Here is a 22,349-nt window from a genome sequence, read left to right on the forward strand (position 1 = left end):
TTTCAGTTAAATTTTAGTCATTTTAGTAATTTCGATCCTGTTATTCCAAAGCGCATTGCGTTCGGTGTTCGGCGTTCGGTTCGAGATCGGTGCTACGGCACCCATCATAAACACAGCCTCTGGTTGGTCAGCAGGTCAGTAATGCAGTTTCTTATTGGTCGACGGACTCAAGCTAAAGTTAGCGGTTCACAATTGCAAAGCCTCTGAACCGATACGACGGCAACGGAGCTCTCGGTGAACGCTACATCCGGGATGTCGATGCTTCAGCACCCACCTGATGAGGTAAAGTTTGCTAATTAGCTTAACGGAGTTCAAACAACACGCAACTAACACAAATAAACTGGGAGGGGTGCATAGAAAATGGTAATTAATTACTTTTGATTTGTCTTCAACAACAGAGAGTAGAAGTTGTTGTGAAATATAACTCTTCTGAACAATGCCCATCTGAGTCAGCTAATTAGCCAGCGCAATAGTATGCTAAAAGCAATGTAAAGGACATGCAGTGCTGCAGGGAAGATTCTCCAAACGAACTTTTTCTTCATCTGCTGCAGAGACAGTCTTTGTTTTTAGGTGTCCTTTAACACAAAGTTTGTTTCAGCACAAGATATGTTTTCTGGAATTTAGATATTTTCCTATTTAACACAAATTGATGATATTCGTTATTCAGTGCAGGTGATGGCAGTGGAGTGCAAAGTTTTAGAGTGATTTTATCACAGTATTTATCTTTGAAGATGCTTTGTCGGTAGGTTAATATTTGTTCAGGTAATTAAATGTTGCACTGTTGTAATCACAGTTGCACAGGGTTTGCACCGATGTGTTAGCAAATGCGTTATGATTTAAGGCAGAATAATACCATTTTATAAGTCCTGTTTGATTTAAAGTACTGGTCTGTTTTGTAATTGTCTCACTAACTTTTTGTCATCTTTCCCTGTAGATGTTTACAGGTTGAGTAGCACATGGCCAAGTGAAGAGCATGTCAGGAAGAAGAGCCAGACTTCGTCCTGAAGCTGAGGCTGCTCAGTTCATTTTATCTGGAGTTGACAAGCCTGGTTTAAAGGTCCAGTGGGTCAGTGACTGTAAAGGTATGTTATAGACCTATGGTTACTACGGGAACGTTGCCAGAGCTGCAACTAACAATTATTTTAATAATCAAGGCGATAATTTCTTTGATGACTGAATTTTCTCGCCTTTAAAAAGTCTTATCTTTGTTCTACATGTTTTGTCAATAGCTGATCAGCTGCAGTTAGTAAACCTGACGTGGCTTGTATTACTTGACACTAAATAGTGAACTTTGGTGTTTTAGGACGTGGTGTATTTGCCTGTGCACCAATTGAAAAGGGATCCTTTGTGGTCGAGTACCGTGGGGAGTTAATCTCACAACATGAGCGGGACAAGAGGCAGAAAAAGTACACAGAGAAGCAAAATGCTTTCCTGTTTGATTTTGAATGGAACAGCAGCACATGGTGGTAAGTAAAGACCTATAAAAGATGAGTTGTTCTTTACAACATTATGGTTTTAGTGGAGAAAACCTCAAATGTTTCCTTGTTCAATTTTAGCATTGATGCCTCCCGTGAAGATGGCTCACTGGGTCGTCTGGTTAATGATGCCCACAAGTCACCAAACTGCAAAATGAAAAAGTTGACAGTCCAGGGCAAACCTCATCTCTGCTTGTTTGCTATTGAAAACATCCAAGCAGACAGTGAAATAACCTATAACTATGGAGAATCTCAGTGGCCATGGCGAGCTCTGGTAAGTAAATCTTCCTCATAGATTAAGCAGAATAAGATCTGTTAAGTATTAGGAGATGAAAAAATACTCATTAGAGTTATTGACAGTAATTTCAGTACAAAGATCAGTTTGCATCAGTGTGGGGTTTAGAGCTTTCTTTGACAACAACAGGAGAAGTCAGAAGTCAGGAACATGGTCTTGAGTCGTCATGTCCTCATATTGTTTGAAGCTGTGAAAGACCTGAGTGTGTTTCAGGAGATGTCCTCATATGGTCTGGCCCAACAGCTGTAGAGTGTGTGTTACATTGTCCTCATATTGTTTGGTGGCAGATAATGTACAGTGTTAACAGTTTCTATAGTCTGGTATAGTGAGCCCAGATCCTCCTGAAGCAAGTATGATCATTAGTTTATGAACTAGTCAGGATTGGTAGTACAGAGTAAACCTGACACTGTTGTTTTTTTTTTTTTTTTGGTAGCAGACACCAAATGTTCAGATCCCAACTCAATCTTCTGCAGACCAGGAAGTGAGCGAGGTTCCACTTCATCCTTCCAACAGGTAATTACACATTAATTGTTTCTATGTGGAATAAGGATACATGTCTCAGTTGGGTCCAGTACATAAATTAAATGCCCTTTCACTGTATTAAAACGGTCAGTTTGTGTGAAATGTTCACAGTATCAATATTAGCATTGGTTGTTTGTGAATACCTTAGCAGAAGGAAATTGGCCATAGCATTGGTTAGCTCTAACTTCCCCTTAAATCAGCAAATTGATGTTTGTTCTCACTTTTGCTAATGTTTTTGTCCATTTAAACTCCTTCTGATCAGTTTACTTGATTGGATTTCTGGGGAAATAGATCAGTTTACGTCAGTGTGGGGTTTAGAGCTTTCTTTGACAACAACAGGAGAAGTCAGAAGTCAGGAACATGGACTCTACAGGTCTTGAGTCGTCATGTCCTCATATTGTTTGAAGCTGTGAAAGACCTGAGTGTGTTTCAGGAGACGTCCTCATATGGTCTGGCCCAACAGCTGTAGAGTGTGTGTTACATTGTCCTCATATTGTTGGGTAGCAGATAATGTACAGTGTTAACAGTTTCTATAGAGTCTGGTATAGTGAGCCCAGATCCTCCTGAAGCAAGTGTGATCATGAGTTTATGAACTAGTCAGGATTGATAGTACAGAGTAAACCTGACACTGTTGTTTTTTTTGCAGCAGACACCAAATGTTCAGATCCTGACTCAATCTTCTGCAGACCAGGAAGTGAGCAAGGGTTCCACTTCATCCTTCCAACAGGTAATTACACATTAATTGTTTCTATGTGGAATAAGGATCCATGTCTCAGTTGGGTCCAGTACATAAATTAAATGCCCTTTCACTGTATTAAAACGGTCAGTTTGTGTGAAATGTTCACAGTATCAATATTAGCATTGGTTGTTTGTGAATACCTTAGCAGAAGGAAATTGGCCATAGCATTGGTTAGCTCTAACTTCTCCTTAAAGCATCAAATTGATCTTTGTTCTCACTAAATTCTATATTTTTTGTCCTTTTGCTCATGTTTTTGTTCATTTAACCTCCTTCTGATCAGTTTACATGATTGGATTTCTGGGGAAATAGATCAGTTTACATCAGTGTGGGGTTTAGAGCTTTCTTTGACAACAACAGGAGAAGTCAGAAGTCAGGAACATGGACTCTACAGGTCTTGAGTCGTCATGTCCTCATATTGTTTGAAGCTGTGAAAGACCTGAGTGTGTTTCAGGAGATGTCCTCATATGGTCTGGCCCAACAGCTGTAGAATGTGTGTTACATTGTCCTCATATTGTTGGTGGCAGATAATGTACAGTGTTAACAGTTTCTATAGAGTCTGGTATAGTGAGCCCAGATCCTCCTGAAGCAAGTGTGATCATGAGTTTATGAACTAGTCAGGATTGGTAGTACAGAGTAAACCTGACACTGTTGTTTTTTTTGCAGCAGACACCAAATGTTCAGATCCTGACTCAATCTTCTGCAGACCAGGAAGTGAGCAAGGGTTCCACTTCATCCTTCCAACAGGTAATTACACATTAATTGTTTCTATGTGGAATAAGGATCCATGTCTCAGTTGGGTCCAGTACATAAATTAAATGCCCTTTCACTGTATTAAAACGGTCAGTTTGTGTGAAATGTTCACAGTATCAATATTAGCATTGGTTGTTTGTGAATACCTTAGCAGAAGGAAATTGGCCATAGCATTGGTTAGCTCTAACTTCCCCTTAAATCAGCAAATTGATGTTTGTTCTCACTTTTGCTAATGTTTTTGTCCATTTAAACTCCTTCTGATCAGTTTACTTGATTGGATTTCTGGGGAAATAGATCAGTTTACATCAGTGTGGGGTTTAGAGCTTTCTTTGACAACAACAGGAGAAGTCAGAAGTCAGGAACATGGACTCTACAGGTCTTGAGTCGTCATGTCCTCATATTGTTTGAAGCTGTGAAAGACCTGAGTGTGTTTCAGGAGACGTCCTCATATGGTCTGGCCCAACAGCTGTAGAGTGTGTGTTACATTGTCCTCATATTGTTTGGTGGCAGATAATGTACAGTGTTAACAGTTTCTATAGAGTCTGGTATAGTGAGCCCAGATCCTCCTGAAGCAAGTGTGATCATGAGTTTATGAACTAGTCAGGATTGGTAGTACAGAGTAAACCTGACACTGTTGTTTTTTTTGCAGCAGACACCAAATGTTCAGATCCTGACTCAATCTTCTGCAGACCAGGAAGTGAGCGAGAGTTCCACTTCATCCTTCCAACAGGTAATTACACATTAATTGTTTCTATGTGGAATAAGGATCCATGTCTCAGTTGGGTCCAGTACATAAATTAAATGCCCTTTCACTGTATTAAAACGGTCAGTTTGTGTGAAATGTTCACAGTATCAATATTAGCATTGGTTGTTTGTGAATACCTTAGCAGAAGGAAATTGGCCATAGCATTGGTTAGCTCTAACTTCTCCTTAAAGCATCAAATTGATCTTTGTTCTCACTAAATTCTATATTTTTTGTCCTTTTGCTCATGTTTTTGTTCATTTAACCTCCTTCTGATCAGTTTACATGATTGGATTTCTGGGGAAATAGATCAGTTTACATCAGTGTGGGGTTTAGAGCTTTCTTTGACAACAACAGGAGAAGTCAGAAGTCAGGAACATGGACTCTACAGGTCTTGAGTCGTCATGTCCTCATATTGTTTGAAGCTGTGAAAGACCTGAGTGTGTTTCAGGAGACGTCCTCATATGGTCTGGCCCAACAGCTGTAGAGTGTGTGTTACATTGTCCTCATATTGTTTGGTGGCAGATAATGTACAGTGTTAACAGTTTCTATAGAGTCTGGTATAGTGAGCCCAGATCCTCCTGAAGCAAGTGTGATCATGAGTTTATGAACTAGTCAGGATTGGTAGTACAGAGTAAACCTGACACTGTTGTTTTTTTTTGCAGCAGACACCAAATGTTCAGATCCTGACTCAATCTTCTGCAGACCAGGAAGTGAGCAAGGGTTCCACTTCATCCTTCCAACAGGTAATTACACATTAATTGTTTCTATGTGGAATAAGGATCCATGTCTCAGTTGGGTCCAGTACATAAATTAAATGCCCTTTCACTGTATTAAAACGGTCAGTTTGTGTGAAATGTTCACAGTATCAATATTAGCATTGGTTGTTTGTGAATACCTTAGCAGAAGGAAATTGGCCATAGCATTGGTTAGCTCTAACTTCTCCTTAAAGCATCAAATTGATCTTTGTTCTCACTAAATTCTATATTTTTTGTCCTTTTGCTAATGTTTTTGTTCATTTAACCTCCTTCTGATCAGTTTACATGATTGGATTTCTGGGGAAATAGATCAGTTTACATCAGTGTGGGGTTTAGAGCTTTCTTTGACAACAACAGGAGAAGTCAGAAGTCAGGAACATGGACTCTACAGGTCTTGAGTCGTCATGTCCTCATATTGTTTGAAGCTGTGAAAGACCTGAGTGTGTTTCAGGAGACGTCCTCATATGGTCTGGCCCAACAGCTGTAGAGTGTGTGTTACATTGTCCTCATATTGTCGGGTTGCAGATAATGTACAGTGTTAACAGTTTCTATAGAGTCTGGCGCATTGAGCCCAGATCCTGCTGTGAATTATTTTCACTCAAATGTGTGTGCACTACATACAATTTCAATCCAGCCTTTCACCTCAGCAATGGCAATTATATTTTAAGCAGTGTTGCTCATTTCTTAAGCACAATGTATCGTAATTTCCAGTTCCAGTAATCTGTAATTACAAACAAATAATGAATCCATGTTATTTCACTTCAGGCCAGCCAGACCACTGGAGGTTTCTCTTTCCACCAGACAGCTACTGCACCGCAGGTAAGACAGCTGCCTTCTTTTTTGTCATTTAAATAGTTTATGTTCTATGACTGGGGATATGTGAGGAAATATTGTCAAATCTCAAGTAAGACTAAGGTTCTTCACATTCAATTCTTGATTTGGATAGTTAAGAGCAAGCCGTCGTCTGCAAAATCTAAAGGAGCATCATGCTCGTTGTGAGGAACGTTATGATGAGGTCCAGAAGAAGATATTTGAGAGAGAGAGGCAGGTGACTTTGAGTCTGATCACCAGAATGAATAATTCTGTGAGTATGCAAATCCAAGCAAAAACCAAACATTCTTTTGGTTGTATGCAAATGAAGGTTGAACATCCCTCGGTTGATGATGGTGGATTTCATGATGGAAACTCTGCAAGCTTAAGTAACCAAGTAATGAATATGACACAGTAGTCAAGTAGAACAACAACAATTGTATTAAGGGATTTAAATGTTACTTTTAATTTGATGTTTAATTTCAATGACTTATCACTTTCAAGTTGTGTTATGCACAATGTGATGGTACTGTCGGGGAATGAAACCCTGGCAATTTATAAATGTAAAGATGTTTCTTTTTCTCCATTTTCCTTCAGGTCTCTCCTGATGAATCTTCAGATTGTACGGATTATGAAGATAGCAACTATGTCCCAGACTCAACTGGCAGTTCCTCAGACACAAGTCTTTCTAGTAGGGAACTGAAAGTCACAGAAAGTCTTGTTCCCAAAAACGTGTTGAAGGACATGCCATTGGGGATATTTACAGCACGCAGTGGGGAGATCACTGGTTCAGAGAAACCTACAAGCAGCAGTCATAATACTTCAGTGATAAGTTGCAGTGCCGATTCATCAGGGAATGCATCACACAATAACAGCTCCATAACAGTTGCACCATTGCCAAACAAGGCAAAACAAAGCAAGTACAACAAGAAGCAATATTGTTTATATTGTAAAAAGGCCATTTCTAAATTGGCAAGACACCTCGAATCCGCCCACAATGACAAGCCTGATGTTGCAAGGGCTTTCAGTTTTAATAAAAGATCTCGCGAAAGAAGAGATTTCTTGCGTTATCTTAAGAAGAGGGGAAACTTTGAACATAATGCTACAGTGGCAAGCTGTGGTGCTGGAGAAATGGTTGCTTGTCGAAGACCCACTACAGCAAGACAATCTGATGATTTCCGTCATTGCAAGTTTTGTCAAGGACTATATGCAAGAGGTTGCCTTTGGAGACATGTGAGAAACTGCCCTCAGAAGCCTGTTGAGGGAGAGCCTCCCGCTGGGCGAAAACGGATCGGACTTGACTTACCGAAACCTGATGAAGTACATGAAGCTGTTTGGAAAATTGCCTGTGAAATGAATCAGGATGACGTTTCATTGGTAGTAAAGAGTGAAAGAGACATTCTTAGCCTTGGCGAGTCACTGTACAATGCCAGGAAACCACATGAGAGAAGGAATGATTACATACGCCAAAAAATGAGAGAGATGGCACGGTTATTGATAACGGCCAGAGCCATTACACCTTTGAACAGCACAGAAGACCTTGTGATGCCTAGTAACTTTCCCCATGTCATTCAAGCAGTCAGAGCGGTTGCTGGTTATGAGGCTGAAAGCAACTCTTATAAAACCCCATCCTTGGCTTTGAAATTGGGGCACAGTTTGGCCAGAGTTGCAGGCATTGTGCAGTGCAGTGCCATCATTGCAAATCGCCATGCTGTAGCAGAGTCAGCCAAGCAATTTGCCACTCTGTATGAGAAAAAGTGGACAGAGTCCATTTCAGCTGCTGCATTGGGTACACTTCAACAAGCCAAATGGAATAAACCACAGGTTTTACCATTTACTCAGGATGTCACACTGCTGCACAAGTTTCTTGCTACTGAGTGTGCCAAGTGCCTGAAGGACCTGAAGGAAAACCTCACCAACATAACCTATGGAAATCTTGCTAAAGTGACTTTGACGCAGGTAGTATTATTTAACAGAAAAAGACAAGGGGAAGTTTCAAAAATGGAGCTCCAGTCTTTCACATCCCGAAATTGCACAGAGTTGAATCCTGACATTATGATGTGCCTTACTGAGTTGGAAAGAAGGCTTGCAAAGCACTTTGACAGAGTTGAGATTCGTGGTAAAAGGTCAAGAATGGTACCTGTGCTTCTCACACCTGACATGATCGCTGCAATGGACCTCCTCGTGAAAAACAGGAATGAGTGTCAAGTCCACACAGAGAATGTGTACTTGTTTGCACGCCCGGTTGTTTTTTCCCATTACAGAGGCTCTGACTGCTTTCGCAAGTATGCGAACCAATGTGGTGCAAAGTACCCAGAGGCACTCACCTCTACAAGGTTGCGGAAACAAGTTGCAACTTTGTCCACAGTACTAAACCTAAAAGAAAATGAAATGGATCAACTTGCCACCTTTCTCGGACACGACATCCGTGTCCACCGAGAATTCTATCGGCTTCCTGAGAGTACCCTGCAGCTTGCAAAAGTCAGCAAACTGTTGATGGCAATGGAGAAAGGAAAACTGTCTGACCTGCAGGGGAAAGGGCTAGATGACATCGACATCAATCCTGACGGTGAAATTTAGTTTGAAACCCAGTTTATAAAGCTTCATATATAATATTTATGAATGTTCAGCCATTAATTTAAAAACTTTGTCCTGACTGTTTTTTACCCAACCAGATGAAGTAGCCACGAGTGATGAAGATTCCAGTGAAGAAACCCTTGCTGACCTACATCAACACAAAGGTATCCTGACTCGCACAGTATGTGGTACCTGATAATCGTGTTAGATGGGCTTAGGGAACAACAGATTCGAGAGGATGGTAGACACCATCTATGAATATGGTACTGAACGATCTGGAAACATTGATAGAAAGAAGATGGACAGTTTGAAGCCAATTAGGTCTAGACAGCAGAAAGACATAGAGAAGTGTCCTGAATTAGTGAAGGATAGGAGACATATAAGAAAGCAACAGAGAAAAGCAACATTAGATGACAAAGAGGTGATTAATGTTTTGGAATAAGAGCTAAGAAGTTGGTTAGCAGTAGTCTGGAGGGCAGAGCAACTTAGAAGGAAGGTAAAGAGGAGCCATGTATACTGACCTTTCTTAAGGTTTGGTTCGTGATACACATACAGATAGTGAGATGCAGGTGGATTTAGGATGAAAACTTGTTCCAAGGAAGATAGTAAGGACTAATCTTAAGCCTGACCTAGTGTTGTGGTCTGCAAGCCAACGACAGAGTTGGAGGCTTATGAAATGAAAAAGCTTATGTATGAAGATTTGGCAGCAGAAACTGAACAGCAGGTATGGATAGAGTTTGTCCTGTAGAGGTTTGATGCAGAGGTGTTATAGCACAAAAGCATGATGATGATCCTCTACCTGATTTTAAACAATCCCATTGTGATGAGTAGTTCCACATTTGTGAATTCATAGTCGATTATATTTACAAGTAAAATATTCATATCTAATGTCGAATTACATACTGCCCGACATTGACCTTGCTTACAATGCAAACAAAAAAACCAAGCAAACCTATTGCATTAACGCTCATTTCATTGTTACTTTTCAAAGGCTCAAGAACTGAGACTTCTCAGGACCCAAGCAACGCACTTCACTCAACCACTCTGGACAATATGGAGGGTTCTTCTGCCTCAGCCACCCTGGACAGCAAAAACATCAGCAACACTCAGCCAACAAATGGTAAAATATAAAAGCCACCCCAATACAAAATGTTTGAAGTGAATGTACTTGTGATGAAAAGAAAATGTTATTCTTCTCAGGGATGGCAGTATGTGAATGTGTGCTTTTATAGTAATACATATTCTATTTCATCTTTTTAGCTTCCCAGCAGAACACAGCACTTCAAGCGGGTACATCCCGAGCATCCTCAAAGTGCTCCAATGGAAAGCAAGGTTATAGAGCATTTTGTTTTCACATTGTTAATGAGAATATTTGTTATCCTATCTTGCATTTTTCACATTAGCAGAGCCATTGTTCCATTGTTAAGAGATTTTCTTTTGTTTCCATTTATGACAGTTGGGAAGGTTATAACAAGCTGCAAAGTACCAGGTAAAAGGGACTGTGACTCCTGCCTTCAAGCAGAACCAGTAGCTCTGAAAGACAGAGACTGGGTTGCCATTAAATTCTACATTCACAATAGAATCACTGCATTAAAAAGGAAGCTGAATAGATAGAGCTATAAAATGCAAACTATGGCCCAGGTTTTATTTTCATCCCATGCTTTTGTAAAGTGGTTGTGCTAAGTTGCTCAGCGCTGCCAAATGTTCAGATTAGTGAGCATAGGTTTTTGTTTCCAACCCCTGACTCTCCTGGTTTTATTCAGAGTACCTGCCATATTTTTTTTCAGAAAATGAAAGGTTCATACTGTGCTCTCAGTTTCAACAAGCAAGAGAGATAGTACATAAAGGGATTGTTACTTCCACATTTATTTAAGTTTCAGCATTGCTTTGTTCTTACCCATAACTTGTTGAATCTGGTTTTTGAACTACTAGGAAATTCACAAGAATGGGAGCTAAGGGTTTCGTATATGGTGACTTGTATTAATGTAAATGTGAAGTAAATTCCGACTTTCTTTAGACACGTTAGCGGAATATATTCTTTCATAGAAGTTGTAAGCTTCTTAATTGTAGTTGTTTTTATAGAAAGATACTAAAGAGTCATTTCCTGGTTCAGTTCAAACATGCCTTGTCTACTGCACTGCCGGATGACATGAAGGAAAGGAGGCAAGTTTTCTTATTGCCTGTGGTCTGTTCTGGGTGCAAGTTGCGTATTTTGCCATCAATTAAAAAAGTAAGAAAGGCAGAGATTGTTCCATGTTTTTATTCACATGAACATTTACTACAAAATTCATACATGCAATACATTAATAAGACTTAAAAAGTAGACTGACCACATTTTTGAGCTATGTCTCTTTTTATGTCTCCACACATCTCAGTTTTACTGTGTTGTATTAACATGTGAATATCTGATATTTCTGTCAGAGGTAACCTGACTGATGAGCATGACTATTGGACACCTATGCCTTTTTTTATAGGTATTTCAAACATATGTAACAGGAGCCAAGTTGAAAATACACACCCTACCCTTACCTGGTCTTTATAAGTCATGTATACTTGAAAATTTTGTGTGTATCCATGGGTTTCACAATTCACCTAAACATGAAATATCAGTGTGTGATGGTATTGTACTCATAAGTCACAAAAACCTAAATGTGTCCTCACAAGTAGCATGAAAATCAGGTTTGACCAAAATATAGCCCTAGCCAAATTCTCAACAGATGGATGTACTCCTGGAAGCATGGTGAAGAAACATTTTGATTCCCAAGCCTCTAGGACCTTGGGAAAGGCACGTACCCATTTTTCACATTTTTGTCATATGTCCTGATATGTCATGAAAACACGTATGTGTGTGTGTGTCTGTGTGTGTGTGTGTGACCTCGGACAGTGGAGGTTTTTTAATGTTTTGTCGTCACTTGAAGGTTTGACAAACATCTGATGCTGTTTGAACAGATCACTGAACCGGTTTCTGCTGGACTACATGTTGGCTGCAGAGTCCAGGAAGTCATTGGTCCCGTTTCTTCCCGTCTTTTGACGGGTTTTGTCACCGTTGCACAGAGCCAGGCTAGCTGTTTCTTTAAGCTAAGCTAGGCTAACTGGCCTGTTGTGACGCACACATGAGTGCAGTATTGATTTACAGCCTGTCAATCATCGTCTTACTAAATCTTCATCCTGACGTTTGCTGAGACGTGAGACACGTCGATGTGTAAACACTGTCCTCGGACCTGTGAGAGGACGCTGCTCACCTGTGTCCTCCTCAGCTCGTCTGATTCGTCAGCGAGCGTCCAGCCTGCCGCTGCTGGAGATGAATATTAAAATCTAGTGCGTGTTCATCTGCATCATTACGGACGTGGCTTCAACCTCAAGACGAACGAGGCGTGGAGACGAGGCTGTCCAATAAGACGTGAGGACAGACGTCCAGTCGGCAGCTTGTAGAAAAGTCGTTTTAGTAAAAACATTTGACCTGAACTCTGATGGATGTCGGGTTCAAAGTCACTGCTGAAGAGTGGAGGTCTGAGTACTCAGATTACTTTTTGGATGTAATGTGTTACAATGCAGGTATTCAGTTACTCTATTTTCAAATAATCAGTTACTGTTAACATTTTACTGTACAAACTGGTGATGTCCCAGTATGTACTGTCACACACACTGGTTTACTGCACCATAAACCAGCGCTAACCAGCTCTGACGAAGACGAGCGCTGCTTCATCAAGACGTGAAGCAACTTCAGCTTATCAGCGATTAAAGATTAACTACAGCACACTGAACCCTGGACCAGGAGCACACACACACACACACACACACACACAGACACAGCACGACAAACACACACACACACACACACACACACACAGACACAGCACGACAAACACACACACACACACACACAAACACACTCACACACACACACATGGACACACGCACACACACAGCACGACAAACACACACACACACACACACAGCACGACAAACACACACACACACAGCACGACAAACACACACACACACACACAGCATGACAAACACACACACACACACACAGCACGACAAACACACACACACACACAGCATGACAAACACACACACACACACACACACACACACACACACACAGCATGACAAACACACACACACACACACATGGACACACGCACACACACGGACACACACACACACACACAGCACGACAAACACACACACACACACGGACACATGCACATGGGCACACACACATGAACACACACACACACATGGACACACACACACACACGCACAAGCATGTGTCCGTGTGTGTGTGCGTTTGTCGTGCTGTGTGTGTGTGTGTGTGTGTGTGCGTGTGTGTGTGTGTGTGTGTGTCCGTGTGTGTGCGTGTGTGCGTGTGTGTGTGTGTGTGTCCGTGTGTGTGCGTGTGTGTGCGTGTGTGTGTGTGTGTGTGTCCGTGTGTGTGTTGCTGCAGTTTATCTGTTGACCTGTGGGACTGGTTGTGATTGTGTCCACACACACAGTGAGTGATGGGGACAGGAAGACAGTGTGGACGCAGGATGTTAAGTTGACACTGAGACAACATGAGAGCAGCTCATCACACCGAGACACAACGGGTGTCCATACTGGACTCCGCTGACACTGTGCTGGGGCGCACCAGGTCCACCAAAGACCCTGTCCCCAGACCAGACCAGACAGACAGACCGTCTGAGGCTCTGGAGCTGTGTTTCATTGGCTGGTTGGAGGACAGAGGACATGTGACGAGTTGATGGGACCAGCAGTTTGACAGTCCTGTCGCCGTGTCCCATCACAGATCTGCTGTGTGGAGCGCCGACACAGAATCAGCTCTGGGAGTTCAGACCATGTGACCACGTGTCTCTGACAGCCTCTGAGACCTGCAGACCACAAAACGTCCACCAGCCGATCTCTGTCACAGCGACGCCTGATTCAGGTAAAAGAGTCGACATCTGGACATTTAGCTTCTCTGTGAGGGGCGACTGGTGACCATGTGACCATTCAGAGCAACACGTGACTTTCATACACAGCGTACGTCCACATACGACGTAGTTTAGCCTCCAGTTTCAGTTACTGCGGGCATTTAGATCTGCACTGAACACTGAAGCTCAGCCATGGTGATCCAGCTGACCCCCCCAGACCAGCGTGCCGGATCTGCACCAAAAAACAGGCAGAAACAGCACAATCACAGCAATCTGGACCAACCTGATTCTGGTCTCACAGATCCGGACTGAGTGCTCTCAAAGGCTGACACAGGTATTTCTGTGCTCTCTCACACCTGCTGTCGTCAGTAATCTTCAGAACGTTTGAACTCAATAAATTAAAAACACACTCATGAACAGTTTCACTGTTTCAAGATTCCCACAAACCCCTCTGACCTCCACCCGACTCCTTCAGGAACCGTTCCAGATACAGCCCTGATCCCAGAACAGCTGTGACTTCAAACATCAATAAACAGGATGTGATCACCTGCTGATCCTCTCTGACAGAAACTGACCTGAAAACAGCACAAAGTCAATATATGTACTGTCTGAGCTCATCAGCTTCAGTGATTTCTGTAAATATCTGCTGATTCTGGATCTGATGCAGCAACACGTTTCAAACACGTTGGGACAGGAGCAGCTAAAGACTGGGAAAGATGTGGAACGCTCCAAAAACACCTGTTTGGATCATTCCACAGGTGAACAGGCTGATTGGTAACAGGTGAGAGCATCATGATTGACAGGCTCAGTGGTTCACAGCGAGGATGGAGCGAGGGTCAACACATCGCAGCTTTAAAAGGTGAAAACTCTTAACTCACTGCAGAAATTCTTGATTTTGCCAACTCTGATCTGTTTTTACACATGATGACATCATAATGTCAAAAGTGTGTGTGTGTGTGTGTGTGTGTGTGTATGTTACAGGGGGATGCTTTGACTGGGACAGTCTGCAACAGACCAGATCAGGTAACAGCTCAAGGTCATGGATGGCGTAACACCCCGGAACTGTAGACCGCCCCCCCCGCCCGGCACCTATGGTTACCCCACAGGGCCAAAGCAGAGACACGCCATTTATATATATATATGCAAATATCTGACAAAGGAAACATTTAAGAAGTGTGTTTCTTCTTCTCTTACTGTAAACACATAATAACTGAGGTTCAGACGTCACTGTGAGGCTTCGGCTCGTTAGCGGCTCGTTAGCGGCTCTTCGCTCTCAACAGATTCAGTCATTCTGTAAACGTCACGCGGTGATGCACATGAAAAACTTATACAGTGATATTGTCAGAGGTCCCGGCATCCTGAGCTGCACATGCAGACAGGAGGGGCCCCATAACTCCACCCCCCCCCCCCCACCCGTCTCCACCGCAGCCGACCGGCCCTCCTTATTTATTGCTCTGTAATTTCTGCAGACTAATTGATTTGGCTCAACTTTCAGGCTGCAGGGAGGCAGGAAGTCAACCGAGAGGCTAACGGGGAGGAAAGTGTGTGTGTGAGAGTGTGTGTGTGAGAGAGAGTGTGTGTGTGAGAGTGTGTGAATGTGTGTGTAGGTGAACATTTGTAAAGTGTCACAGATGTTCACTGCTGGTTTGTGTGTCTGGATGTAAATAAAGTCAGTGTGTACTGCAGTACACAGAAGTACTGCAGTACACAGAGGTACACAGAGGTACTGCAGTGGAGGTGCAGGGCTCACAGTAATGCTCTGTATCGCAGTAACTGTTCCAGACTTCATCACATGTGATTACTTTCTTCTTTTATTTGGAACTCTGACACATACAGTATGTTTACTGACACCAGTACTGCAGATCAATACTTCTCTGATTGATCCTCCTTCATACTCTTAATGAGACTGAAGTGTGTTTAAGTGATCGAGGGACGACAGGCTAATGTTCAGTAGAACAGGTATCAGGACGTCCTCAGCAGTAACTGACAGGTGGATCATTCAGACAGGTAACTGTGAGGACACCTGCAGGGAAGGGGTCACATGACCGACAGCCGGACGCGTCAATAGGCTAATGCTGGGTAGCACGGCTCGCAGAGAGGACAGAGAGGACAGAGGGGACAGAGAGGACAGAGAGGACAGAGAAGAATGAGAGGAGGAAGAAGACAGAGAGGACAGAGAAGACAGAGAGGACAGAGAGGACAGAGAGGACAGAGGGGACAGAGAGGACAGAGAGGACAGAGAAGAATGAGAGGAGGAAGAAGACAGAGAGGACAGAGAAGAATGAGAGGAGGAAGAAGACAGAGAGGACAGAGAAGACAGAGAGGACAGAGAGGACAGAGAGGACAGAGCGGACAGAGAGGACAGAGGGGACAGAGAGGACAGAGAGGACAGACAAGGTGTCCCAGCTTTTCTGTCAGATCATGTCAGTCAGCCTGTCTCAGGTGAGGTAAAAACACTTTCACACCTGAAAACTTCATCTGACCTTTAACCCTTCCTTTAATGCTGCTGACAGTTAACATTTCATCACTTGTATCACTTTAATTTCTGCTTAATTTGTGAATTTAATCATCCTGAATAAACAGTAACTGCACACATTAAAACCCTCAATCATTAATCTGACAGTGTCCACAACATTTAGGGTTTGATGATCGAAGTCCTCGTTCCACCTTTTAAAGAAGCTTCTTCATTTTCATTCCACCTTAAACGGAGTATGGAAGGCTGCAGGAGCTTTGAATGACACAAATGCAAACAGCAATAAATTGCACAGCCTTAGGTTGGTTTGCACATGGCCGTTTGGTCTGCAGCACCGCCGTGACGCCCTCGCTCTGCGGTTTGGAGGAACCCTGCTTCATGTCTGTTAGTGCTTCAGAGACCACATCACAGTCCGTCCACACATGGCAGCGAGGCTTCAGACCCAGACCATGTGTGAGCTGCAGTAATGGATGGCGGGCGGTAATTACCCAGGCGTCACCAAGCAGGCGTGTTTGTATGTATAAAGTGTGCGTGCGTGCGTGCGTGCGTGCGTGCGTGTGTGCGTGTGTGTGTGTGTGTGCATGTCTCCACAGCGTCTCGAGGTCTCTGGTCTCTCTAAGCTGCTGACAGATCCTCATTAGACACTTCGTTGCTGTCAAAGCAGCAGAAACAAACCATCCAGCACTCGTCTCTCACCCTCCTCCTCCTCCCTGTCTGGAGGGGGGGTGCTGTCAGGAGGACGTCTCGGTCTCTTTGTTTTTGTCCAGAGGATGAAGGACGGGACGGTCAGTCACCTTTGTGCAGAGCTGGAGGACACATTCATATTCTTACTGAAATGAAAGCAGCAGGAAAACAATATGAGACACAGCGAGCATCAACATCACTCTGCTGTCAGCAGGGCTGTGGGAGGAAGTACTCAGATCCTTTACTGCAGTAAAAGTACTAATACCACACTGTACAAATACTCTGTTACAAGTCAAAATATGTCAGTATAATCAGTTAATGTACTTGAAGTATCAAAGTAAAAGTACTGAGTGCAGTAAAACGTCACTGTGACTGTTCTCCTATTCTACTGTTCTCCTGTTCTCTCTGTTCTACTGTTCTCCTGTTCTACTGTTCTCCTGTTCTCCTGTTCTACTGTTCTACTGTTCTCCTGTTCTCTCTGTTCTCCTGTTCTCTCTGTTCTCCTGTTCTCCTGTTCCGCTGTTCTCCTGTTCTCCTGTTCTACTGTTCTACTGTTCTCCTGTTCTCTTGTTCTCCTGTTCTACTGTTCTCCTGTTCTACTGTTCTCCCGTTCTCCTGTTCTACTGTTCTCCTGTTCTCTCTGTTCTCCTGTTCTCTCTGTTCTCCTGTTCTCCCGTTCTCCTGTTCTACTGTTCTCCTGTTCTCTCTGTTCTCCTGTTCTACTGTTCTACTGTTCTACTGTTCTCCCATTCTACTGTTCTCCCGTTCTTCTGTTCTACTGTTCTCCTGTTCTCTCTGTTCTCCTGTTCTACTGTTCTCCTGTTCTCTCTGTTCTCCTGTTTTACTGTTCTCCTGTTCTACTGTTCTCCCGTTCTCCTGTTCTTCTGTTCTACTGTTCTCCTGTTCTATCTGTTCTCCTGTTCTACTGTTCTCCTGTTCTCCTGTTCTTCTGTTCTACTGTTCTCTCTGTTCTCCTGTTCTACTGTTCTCCTGTTCTATTGTTCTCCTGTTCTATCTGTTCTCTTGTTCTGCTGTTCTCCTGTTCTCGTGTTCTACTGTTCTCCTGTTCTCCTGTTCTATCTGTTCTCCTGTTCTGCTGTTCTACTGTTCTCCTGTTCTCCTGTTCTATCTGTTCTATCTGTTCTCTCTGATCTCCTGTTCTCCTGTTCTCCTGTTCTATCTGTTCTATCTGTTCTCTCTGATCTCCTGTTCTCCTGTTCTGCTGTTCTCCTGTTCTCCTGTTCTCCTGTTCTATCTGTTCTATCTGTTCTCTCTGATCTCCTGTTCTCCTGTTCTCCTGTTCTCCTGTTCTCTCTGATCTCATCAGATTACTGTGACTCAGTCGTTCATGTCAAAGCAGGATTTTACTGTTGGAGCTGGTTGAGCTTCATTTGAACTAATGATTCTTTTCATTCTGGATCAATCAGCTGATTATTTCCTCCATTAATCGATCGATCGATCGGTTTGGAAACATTGTGAAAATAGTGAGAAATGTGGTGACGATGAGGCCAAAGTGACGCCTTCACAGTGTTTGTTTAGTCCAAAGCTCCACATTATTACAAACACATTCAGATCATTCAGATCATTCAGAGGAGAAGCAGCAAATCAAACATCTGAAGATCAAACATGAAACAACCACCAGAATATTTCTGATCAATCAGCAAACTGATCAACTGTTTCAGATTTGTATCAACTGTTTCTTGTATTTTATAACTTAATGTTTGAAGTTATTAGTTTTTTTAGTGGAAAAATCTAAATTTGTTCAGTAACTAGTAACTAAGGCTCTCAAGCTGTCAGATAATGTAATGGAGTACAGCAGAGTACTGAGTCAGTGTACTTACGAGTAGCTGAAGACAGTAATGACGTAGATGAATAATTAAACATATTCAGCTGCTTCAGATCTCTCATCAACCGTCTTTCAGTTCTGGCTGTTTGTGTTTTTCAGCGTCAGATGAATATTTCTCATATTTCAAACATTCGGACACAAATGAAAACAAAGATTTACTGCATCAGTCCTCCGACCACACGAGGCGCTGTCTGCAGGCGAGGCGGCGGCCGCGCAGCTCGTCCTCATCGCTGGGAAGTCCGATCACACGAGTCATTCATCAATCAATCCGATTCTGTGACTGTTGAACACGTACTTTAATTCCTCACAAGCATTTCAGGCGCTGAACAAACTGAAAATCCATTTGTGGTATTTCCTTTCAACTTTACTTTGAGCTGCAGCTGTAACGAGAGAGCAAAACATTTGCTGCGTGTGTGTGTGTGTGTGTTTTCTGAAGCTGCAGTGTGTTGACCTGTCAGGGCCACCGTAGATCAAACAATCTAACATTACACATCTTTGATCCAACATGGCGGCCTGGTCGCTCCTGCACGTCTCTGCAAACCACAGATACATTTCATACATTTCATACATACATGAACAGTTTTTCATGTTAAATCTGAGCAGACCTTCATCACAAAGAAACGTAAAGAAACGTAAAGAAACGGAGGGTTCGGACAGAAAGAAACAGGTTTGAGCATATCTGAGGTCTGCAGAATCGAACAATGCCAACATTTATTCTGGACGTTGTGTTGAAGGAGAACGAGATCAGAACAGCGTCATCAGACGTCTGATTGGACGCTCTGCACATTACCTGTTACCTGTGCACGGAAACTGCAGGACGGTCCAGGTCAGAGAAACACCAGCGGTGGATCTGCGACAGGACGGGAACTCTTCCTGCCCACGGCAGCTCCGACCGAGGCCCCCGCCAGACGGAGCGGCTGGAAGAGCTCCAGCTGCAGCCAGGAAGCCGACGAAACCACAGAACCTGCGACACGTTGTCCTGCTTTCTCTCTTCCAGGTAACCGACTGTGACCGCTATCAGCCTAATTATCAGATCTGCTCCTCCTCTTCACCACCTTCCTCTCCCTCCTCCTGCAGGAAAACAGGAAGGAAGGATTAGAGCGGCGCGCTGAGCTGAGATCCGGACAGGCCGGACGAACACACGCACACACACACACACACACACACACACACAAGCCTGCACACACAAATGCACTCACACACACACAAAAACACACAGAAAGAGAGAGTGTTTCGAGTCACTCTGTACACACACATACTTTCTCTCATTCTCTGAAAATCTACCACACACACACACATTAAACCCATTAAGTGATCATAAGCAAACAAATAGCACAAACAGCTGGAGGAAACCTCGCCGTATCACGGGGCGAGGACGGCGAGGAGAGAGCCGGCAAACAATGAGGGCCTCAGACGGCAGCCAAGAACGCCGCAGTAACGTTTACGAGCCGCATTAGAGTTCAGACCCCGTCATTATGAGGAAGAGGTGCTCGTTACAGCCTTTTATGGGAGGAAACAAATAGTCTCCTGTGACTCACATTCTTGTTGAAATGCAAAGATGCAAAACAGCGTGTAAAAAAAGCTGGTGGCTGCAGTCGGTGGAGAAAACACGCAAAGTTATCTTGGACAGATATCTGTGACCTTGAGAGGCGGTAATTGAGCGGAAAGGGGATGTAAAACATCCGCTGGTGGGGTTTACTGTGACTGCGCACACACACTCACACACACACACACACACACTCACAGCAGTGTGAGTCCCAGGCTGGCCTCTCTCTGGCATTATCTCATAGCCTGAGCACTCCCGCTGCCTCTGAGCTCGGCCAGCTCCACACACAGAAGCATGACGTGCATCTGCCTCGAATTAATCGCCAAATTATGGAAAAACTGCGCATCAGAAGACATTAGTGAGGGTGGGGGGGAGAGGTGGGGGGGAGAGATGGAGGGGAGAGGTGGCCCATCGACGGACAAAACAACCTCACGCACTATTTCTGTTTGTTTTCTTCTCTAAGGACACAATGAAACACCGTGAAACACAGAGAAACACAGCGAAACACAGAGAAACACAACGAAACACAGCGAAACACAGAGAAACACAGTGAAACACAACGAAACACAGCGAAACACAGCGAAACACAGAGAAACACAGCAAAACGCAACGAAACACAGAGAAACACAGAGAAACACAGCGAAACACAGAGAAACACAGCGAAACACAGAGAAACACAGCGAAACACAGCGAAACACAGAGAAACACAGCAAAACGCAACGAAACACAGAAAAACACAGAGAAACACAGCGAAACACAGAGAAACACAGCGAAACACAGCGAAACACAGAGAAACACAGCAAAACGCAACGAAACACAGAAAAACACAGAGAAACACAACGAAACACAGCGAAACACAGCGAAACACAGAGAAACGCAGCAAAACGCAACGAAACACAGAGAAACACAACGAAACACAACGAAACACAGCGAAACACAACGAAACACAACGAAACACAGAGAAACGCAACGAAACACAGCGAAACACAACGAAACACAGCGAAACACAGCGAAACACAGAGAAACACAACGAAACACAACGAAACACAGCGAAACACAACGAAACACAGCGAAACACAACGAAACACAGCGAAACACAACGAAACACAGAGAAACACAGCGAAACACAGAGAAACACAGCGAAACACAGCGAAACACAACGAAACACAGAGAAACAACGAAACACAGCGAAACACAGAGAAACACAGCGAAACACAGCGAAACACAGTGAAACACAACGAAACACAGCGAAACACAACGAAACACAGCGAAACACAACGAAACACAACGAAACACAGAGAAACACAACGAAACACAGCGAAACACAGCGAAACACAACGAAACACAGCGAAACACAGCGAAACACAGCGAAACACAACGAAACACAGCGAAACACAGCGAAACACAATGAAACACACAGAAACACAGCGAAACACAGCGAAACACAACGAAACACAGCGAAACACAACGAAACACAGCGAAACACAGCGAAACACAGCGAAACACAGCGAAACACAACGAAACACAGAGAAACACAGGGAAACACAACGAAACACAACGAAACACAGAGAAACACAACGAAACACAACGAAACACAGAGAAACACAGCGAAACACAGCGAAACACAACGAAACACAGCGAAACACAGCGAAACACAGCGAAACACAACGAAACACAACGAAACACAGAGAAACACAACGAAACACAACGAAACACAGCGAAACACAGCGAAACACAGCGAAACACAACGAAACACAGAGAAACACAGCGAAACACAGCGAAACACAGCGAAACACAGAGAAACACAACGAAACACAGCGAAACACAGCGAAACACAGAGAAACACAGCGAAACACAGCAAAACACAGATAAAAAACAGCGAAACACAGCGAAACACAACGAAACACAGCGAAACACAGCGAAACACAGAGAAACACAACGAAACACAGAGAAACACAGAGAAACACAACGAAACACAGCGAAACACAGCGAAACACAACGAAACACAGCGAAACACAGAGAAACACAGAGAAACACAGAGAAACACAGATTAAAAAACAGCGAAACACAGAGAAACACAGAGAAACACAGAGAAACAGCGAAACACAGCGAAACACAACGAAACACAGCGAAACACAGCGAAACACAGCGAAACACAACGAAACACAGAGAAACACAGTGAAACACAACGAAACACAGCGAAACACAGCGAAACA

The 22,349-nt window shown here is 43.4% G+C and overlaps 2 protein-coding genes across 2 annotated transcripts; both read left to right on the forward strand.

The window, feature by feature from the left end:
- Positions 1 to 957: 957 nt before the first annotated feature.
- Positions 958 to 2,287, forward strand: LOC121616861 (N-lysine methyltransferase KMT5A-A-like). The gene is made up of 4 exons (XM_041951689.1): positions 958 to 1,082; positions 1,304 to 1,466; positions 1,557 to 1,749; positions 2,204 to 2,287. The coding sequence occupies exons 1-4, from the start codon at positions 974 to 976 to the stop codon at positions 2,285 to 2,287; spliced, it is 549 nt and encodes a 182-aa protein (XP_041807623.1). The 5' UTR covers positions 958 to 973.
- A 5,792-nt stretch (positions 2,288 to 8,079) lies between these two features.
- Positions 8,080 to 19,588, forward strand: LOC121616862. The gene is made up of 6 exons (XM_041951690.1): positions 8,080 to 8,660; positions 8,767 to 8,832; positions 9,660 to 9,788; positions 9,929 to 10,000; positions 13,461 to 13,598; positions 19,404 to 19,588. Exons 1-6 carry the CDS (start codon positions 8,093 to 8,095, stop codon positions 19,586 to 19,588), a joined length of 1,158 nt encoding a protein of 385 aa, XP_041807624.1. The 5' UTR covers positions 8,080 to 8,092.
- The last annotated feature ends 2,761 nt before the right edge of the window (positions 19,589 to 22,349 follow it).

This window comes from Chelmon rostratus, chromosome 14 (assembly GCF_017976325.1).
Source record: "Chelmon rostratus isolate fCheRos1 chromosome 14, fCheRos1.pri, whole genome shotgun sequence".
Classification (NCBI taxonomy): domain Eukaryota; kingdom Metazoa; phylum Chordata; class Actinopteri; order Chaetodontiformes; family Chaetodontidae; genus Chelmon; species Chelmon rostratus.